At 37.7% G+C, this 7,691-nt stretch overlaps 1 protein-coding gene across 1 annotated transcript in view; it reads right to left on the bottom strand.

Annotated features, from left to right (window-relative positions):
- The window catches only part of PPM1E (protein phosphatase, Mg2+/Mn2+ dependent 1E), a 33,701-nt gene extending 30,789 nt beyond the window's left edge, over positions 1 to 2,912 (bottom strand). Inside the window, exon 1 of the mRNA XM_004707017.2 lies at positions 2,878 to 2,912. Coding sequence (XP_004707074.2) covers positions 2,878 to 2,912 — 35 coding nt within the window. The remainder of the gene's footprint in view (positions 1 to 2,877) is intronic.
- Between the last annotated feature and the right edge of the window lie 4,779 nt (positions 2,913 to 7,691).

Here is a 7,691-nt window from a genome sequence, read left to right on the forward strand (position 1 = left end):
GTGTGTGTGTGTGTGTGTGTGTGAGAGAGAGAGAGAGAGAGAGAGAGAGAGAGAGATAAAATCCATTTATGAACTGTGACGAAGATTTTGAAAAAGCAATAGAATAGGGTGTGTTACAATGCAAGGGTGATATCTCAGATATATGGGTAGGTAAGCATGTGCTGAAAGCTAATCCTGGTGAAGGAGTAAATGCTTTGAGAGCCAGTGTGCCCTTTAGCAATTATGAAATACGTGTATATTGATGGGATTTATAAACGATGTTAACATATCTCTTTTCATGCTAAGTTAACAGAATTTTTTTCATGAGCCTAACATTTCCTTCTCAGATCACAATTCTTTGTGAGCATTTCTTGTTTTACCTTTTTGTCATGATTTACTCTGATTAATGGGACACATTCCAAATATTTTCCCTAAGTGGACCTTTTGTATATAGATATTTATTTTGTCCTTTTGTTTGTTTTTAAAATTGCAATAAAATGGGTCAACAGCACTTTATTGTAATTTCACTCCCCAGAATTAAAAAATAAATAAAGACATCTTTTGTGTAATTATTAAACCATTTGGAACTAGGTTCACCAAAGGTACGACGATGAAAACTTTACAGAACAAGGCAAGAAGCATTAGTCTATTAATGTGTCATCCGTAATGCATTTTTAGTCACAGTTAATGCCGTTTTTTACCTTTCTGTCAGACAGAATGAAAATATTTTCAGTGCAGTAGGGAGGAGACATGGCTGACTAATAGTAGATGTAAAACAGCGAGCTAGACGTGGCAGCACATCAGCTATTCCGTCCTGTCAGAAAGCTCCAACACTTAGCGTGAATAACTTCTTGAGGTTTTGACTCTGAATTGAATGTAGTTATTTCCGAAAAATCAGAATTGCAAATATATTTTAAAACATAGTCACATGAGGGAATATGCGATACAATTCAAATAAAAGCGTATCATTAAAGCTTGTCATTTTTAACATGGTAATAACAGACTGCTTCCTTTCATCATTTCTCACACAACGTGTGAGAGATCCTGATGCAGAAGGGTTTAAAGTTTGGCAACTGTCAAAAGTGTAGCCAATATTGGAGGAGGGCTAATGCTCGTGGCAGTATGAAAACAGGGGTCACAAAGGTTATCATGTTGGCAATGCTGCTAAAAACACAGCATGATTTTAAAATGTTTTAACTTTTGCTGTGTGTCATTTGGGGGGACTGACTGTTTTAAAGTCATGATAGTCTTGTTAGGCCCCTCAAATGTAGTCCAAGAAGGATTCTTTACTACTTGTATATATTAAGAGATTATGTCTGAATTGCTCACCTCTCGTGTCTTCAAGCAATTCACATCTGGAGAACAAAAGAACGTACTTTCATATGCAGAAATTTTTACTGTATTTGTTTTAGGCACCAAAGTACAGACTTTATCTATTCATAGACTTTTTAAAACTCTTTGTATGTTTTATGCCTAAATCATATGTAAATTATGGGTGGTTTAGAAAAATAATTCATTAGGGTCAGCGGTGCAATCCCCCAGCCACTCCGCAGGAGAAGGAGGAAGCTCTCTACTGGAGGAACAACATGACGGCCTCAGGAGCCCTGGACTAGGGTCCCTGTGAGCTGGAATTGACTCGGTGGCAGCGGGATTTTCATTTAAGTTGTAAGGTTGGTTACAGAGGGAAAGCCCTGCACTTCCTTAAAGCTGCTGATGTTAATGGATTCATGAATGCACATTTGAATTTCTGTGTATTGACTTTCTCAGGGTTATATACTATTAAGCAGAAGTAAAAGGCTCAATTTAAGTTTCATAAACTGGGCTCTGTGTATAAATCATAGGGTCTTGAGTTAAGTTAACAAAAAGGGTTTTCCAACACACCAAAAAACTCCACACAAACTCAGATTCATGAAGGCTCTCATGGTCCTTCCCTACTGCTCACAGTGACTAATTTCATCTTTATCCTCAAAATATTTATTTAAATGGATAAGTCAGTCAAACTTGCCCTTTCAACCACAACCCCAATACATGCTTGGTGGGAAATTTTAAACTATAAAGGAACAGATGCAGTCTAGTGATGTTCAGTAGCCAGTACTTCTCAGTTTGTACAAACTATATTTGTTTTATTTTAAATCAGTCTTTCCCCAAATAACACATTTAAAAAACCAGACAGCATTATCTGTGGGAAGTAGATAGATGTTAAATATTATGGAAATACTCAAAAATCATGATCAGATTGTGTGTGTTAGTATGAAAGCAAAAATCTCAGTCCTGAACACATTCATTTCTTCTGCACTCGATGAACATAGATTTCTTCAGATTTCATAATGGACTCAAGTCATAGGAGAATTCCTAGTATCTTCTTCATTTATCATTAGTGCTGGAGTTAATTATTATATATGGGTTCTTATTCGCTATAGATATTGAAAAGTACTATTTTATACATCATACACATGTTAGTACTTAGAAATCATTTTAGCTTGTAATTTACATACTGTGATTTCTTCATGTTGTTACAGGAATAAAAATGTAGTGAAGAATAAGTAGGCATCACTCTTGACTTTGAAACCTGAATAAAGTTGCACATTGACAGAAACCAAAATTTTTTACTAATTTATCTTATAATTGCTATACAACTGACTTGTTAGAGATAGGAGGTTATGTCAGAAATAAAAGGAGCTGAAAACCTGGGTTCTTTTCTGACATACCTCAGGGGGGGAGCTGAATTCTTTGGATTTCAGTGAGTTAGAAAATGAAGAGACTGGAATGGAAGAGCTCTGAACCGAGGTGCTGGCGTGGAGTCCTGGCAGCACCATGGACGGCCCAGGGAAAACAGATCTGCTTTAGAAGGTCGGCAGAGGGCTCCTCAGAGATCAAGGAGAGGAGACTCCGTCTCACGGACTGGACGTGCTGTCAGGCGAGCGGGCCGGCATGATGGGTAAAGCAGCGGGCAGCGAAAAAGAGGAAGGCTTTCGACAAGACGGACGGACACATGGCTGCAACAATGGCTCAAACATAAGAATAATGAACGGCGAGGAAGGCACTAGACTGGCCAGTGTTTCTTTCTGTTGTACAGAGAGTCTCTGAGTGTAGGAACCGATTTGATGGTACTTAACAACAACAAAGTCTCTACCAGGTCAAAAATTCTAATACTATTCCCCAAAAAAGGTCTGAATTTCAGAGTTGGGACAAAGGCGATTTCAAGGTATACATACATTAACACACTCCAGATCCAATCTAATGTCTTTATAGTCCTTCGATAAGCAATGTAGGAATGTTCCCTGTGAACTCTGTATGTTTTTAAAATGTTGTTGTTGTTGTTAGGTGCCATCAAGCCTAAAGTTTAGTGTACATTAATTTTGATAAATTCATTCGTTTTTACAGTGACTCCGCTAGTGATGAAAGAATCCAGCTTATTTCCTGAAAGACAAAACATGCCTATTATAAACATTAAATAAAATAGCACTACTTTCTGGTTAGAAAACTTGGCATTTCAAATGAGAGTGTTATTTCCTACTGCTTTTGAGCATATTTGCTTTTAGGAATTCATCAGGTGCCCCAGTGGCATAGTGGTTATATGTTGGGCTGCTAACTGCAAGGTCAGAAGTTTGAAACCACCCGCTGCTCTGCAGGAGAAAGACTTTCTACTCCCTTAAAAACTTACCATCTAGGAAACCCACAGGGCAGTTCTACTCTGTCCTAAAGGGTCCCTGTGGGTCAGAACGGATTCGATGGCAGTGAGAGGAACGTGTTATTCTATTTCTATGGGACAGGCTGGCATAAGCTCAATCAATCCCATTCTCTATTACAGAAAAGTAAAGAAGCCAAACCAAAATTGAGTATGCGTGCTGGCTTCCTTTCAGTACTGAATATTGCCATGTTATAAAGCAGAAACCACAATAGATACATGGATTATTCTAACCTAGGACATTTAATTTGCATTCATTTTTAAATACCATGGGTAGTAGACTGTCAGGATAGTATTTTAATTAGATCTTTGTCTAGGCTGGTTTGTTAGTACTCTCCACATGAATATTAGGACAATATACATTTTAAGAATACAAAACCGATTTCTCGTTATAATGCAAGCCAGGAAGCATTTTCATCACAATATCAAACCTACACAAATCACTAAAGACATTATTAGATAAATTAGAGGTTTAAAAGTACACCCTTCCTGACACTGGCAATGTGGGCGTCTGCTTAGCACCCACAGCTGTGCTTCAGCAGTCTTGGCACAGCATTGCTAAGGTAATAAAGACGAAGGTGGGAAGTTTCCATCAACTAACACTGACAGACACTCGTCTGGAGCAGCCTCATCTCGGCCCACATAGCAGTATGCCTCTGCTAGGACGGCCGCACTTAAATGCTGAATTTCTGATCCCTTCCCCCAGTGCAATAATATGTATTCTAAATCTAGAATAACACATTAAACTAAAAATAAAGAAGGCAAATTTGCCACCTGACTTAGTATTCTTTTCTCTTAGTGGACTAAGTGGAATTAAAGTCAGAGCTGAATATTTTCCTCTTTAAGCTATTTTCTTTCTTTCTATTGCAACCTCTAGGAATACCACCTGGATGTAATGCCCACACATCACAGATTCTCTTTTTCAAAATGTTAACAAATAGTTGCTGTAGTTCCAAGAGTCAGGTCCTCACAGCAGAAATCCCAGGGAAAATCAAGAAAGGTGTGTGTCAGAGTTGTGTCCTTTCACCATATTTATTCAGTCTGTATGCTGAGCAAATCATCTGAGGAGCTGAACTGTATAAAGAAGAAGGTGGCATTAGGATTGGAGGGAGACTGATTAACAATCTGTGAAATGTAGATGACATAACCTTGCTTGCTAAAAGTGGAGAGAACTTGAAGCAATCACTGCTGAAGATCTAAGATTACAGACTTCAGAATGGATCACATTTCAACATAAAGAAAAGTCCTTGCAAGTGGATCAATAAATACATGACAAATGAAGAACAAAATTGAAGTTACCAAAGATTCCATTTTACGTGGATGCACAATCAATGTCCATGGAAGCAGCAATCAAGAGATTGAATAATGTATTGCACTGGGTGGAGCGAATGCAGAAGACCTCATTTAAAGTGTTAAAAACACATATGTCACTTTGAAAATGAAGTTGCGCCCAACATGGTATTTTCAATTGCCTCGTGTGGATGCAAAAGTTGGAGAATGAATAAAAAAGATCAAAGAAAAATTCATGCATTTGAATTGTGTTGGCAAAGAACATACCATGGACTGCCAGCATAGTGACCAAATATGACTTGGAGAAAGGACAGCTAGAATGCTCCCTAGAAGTCGGGGTGACAAGACTTTGTCTTATATACTTTAGACATGTTGTGATAGGTAGGTTTATTGTACCAACTTGGCCAATGAACACATGTGGGATTAGTTGAAGGGCAGTTTAATTGAAGGGTGGATACATAAATGGCTCCGTGAGCCTTGTCTTTCTCGTCTCTTACTCTTTGATGATTGGACCAGTGCGTGATTGCCTTAACTGGTTCTCTGCCTCAACTTGCGAGCTACACTACTGTGGGACACCCAACCCATGGACTGTGTTGCTGTAGTTTGAGGTTCCTTCAAGACCTGCTTCACTACGCTATTGGTGTATACATCACTTGAGCTGGGGACCGTCGGACCCTGTCATCTGGCTGACTGTTGATAACCTGCCTTACTGTTTGCTACCTGTGGCCAGATTGCCTGAATTGCTCTACAGAGGACTCAGCTGTCTGCTTCCTTGATTTGCACCTGGCAGCCCTCGTGACATGAAGAACTGCCAGTGTATTAGCTGTCTCACAGAAATGAGTTGCACTGAGCCATTTGTACTGCTCTATAGATGAATTAGCTGTTCATTTCTTATGCTTATATATCTATCTATATACATAGATATCAAATCATGTGTCCTGGTATTGTTTCACTAGAGAACCCTGTCTAACACACATGTTATCAGAACAGAACATGTTATCGGAGAAGGACATCATGCTTGGTAAGCTAGAGATGCCTCGAAAAAGAAGGCCTTCAATGAGATGGTTTTGTAGAGTGGCTGAAACCATGGGCGCAAGCTCAGCAAAGATTGTGAGAACGGCACAGGACTGGGTGGTTTCTTTCTCTTGTACATACACTTGTTATGAGTTACAGTCGACTTGCTGGCACCCGACAACAACAGCATCAGTAGAAATCTCATGCTACTGCTGCTGTCAGTGTTGCCTTAACAGCCATTTGCTCACACTGACCAGGTTGACATTCAGGCAATATCAAACAGTGTCCTAAATTTTCTGCAAAGAGCCATCCAGAATGTTACACATTCACCAAATATTGAACTACCACTAGTGTCACAAGACCACACAAAAAAGAGTTCGGCAAATGTGCTTGACACAATGGATGGATGGATGGATTGTGATAAGAGTGTTTATGAGTCCCCAGTGAAATGATTTATTAAAAAAGAAGAAAAAAATGATTAAAATAATAAAAAAATAAAATGATTTTTTAAAAATAAAAAAATGATTTAAAAAATGAGAATATCAAGTAAAATTCACAAAAGGAAACCAAGTAGAAACTCTGGAGTTGAAAAGGATAATAATAAATGTAAAAATTCACTTGAAAGGTTTACGAGCAGACAGAAGAAAGAAATTTGAACATAGAAAAAATTAAAATTATCCAGTATCAGGAGCAGAGAGAAAATGAATGATGAAAAATGAACAGAGTTTAATGGACCTGTGGGATTCTATCAAATTATCATATCCATTACAGAAATGCCAGAATAGAGCGAGAGAAAGAATATTTGAAGAAAGAGTAGTTGGAAACTTCCCATATTTGATGAAAAACATTAATCTACACATGTAAGATGCTTTTTAAAACCTTAAAGCAGAATGAATACATTATAATCAAATTCTAGAAAACGAAAGAGAAAGAACGAATCTGGAAAGGAACAAAAGAGAAACGATTCATTAAAGAAAGAATTCTCAATAAGATTATGCAATGATTTCTCATCAGGAACAAAGAGCCCAGAAGGCAGAGGGATGACATATTTAAAGTAACCAAAGGAAAGGACGTCAAGGAAGAGCTCTTTGCCTAGCACACCTATTCTTCAAAAATGAGGGAGAAATGAGGATATTGCCAGATAAACGAAAGCTAAAGAAGTACGTTAACACTAGAACTGTCTTACGAGAAATACTAAAGGAGGTCCTTCAGTTTTAATGAAAGGAAAGTAGACAGTAAATTGAGGTGGATGAATAGAGTAGCTGATAAAGGTAACTGGGCAAATAGAAAAGTCAATAGTATTGTAGATCTGGTTTGTAACTCCACTTTTTATGCCCTACACATTTAAAATACAACTGTACCAAAAAATAAAATTGGGCCCATATTGTGTAAAAGTGTAATTTGTGACAAAGACAAAAAAAGAACAATATATCTGTAGAGTGTTCATTTACTACTGAAATTAAATCTGTATCCATTTGAACATAACTCTTATGAATTGAGGATGTAAATGTAATCCCCATGACAATAAAAAAATGAAATTAGTTTTTAAAACATACACAAAAGGAAACGAGAAAGCAATAAAAAATGTGTAACCTCAAGGAAAGTCAAAAGACATAACAAAAGTTAGTAACAGGAAACGAGGGGCACAGAAATGGGACTCGCTAAAAGAAAGCAATAAGCATAAGCAAAGCCAAGTTCATTGCCATCGAGTCAGTACTGA

The sequence above is a fragment of the Echinops telfairi genome, unplaced genomic scaffold, assembly GCF_000313985.2.
Source record: "Echinops telfairi isolate 266 unplaced genomic scaffold, ASM31398v2 ScPeMD7_7458;HRSCAF=8496, whole genome shotgun sequence".
In the NCBI taxonomy this organism is placed as follows: domain Eukaryota; kingdom Metazoa; phylum Chordata; class Mammalia; order Afrosoricida; family Tenrecidae; genus Echinops; species Echinops telfairi.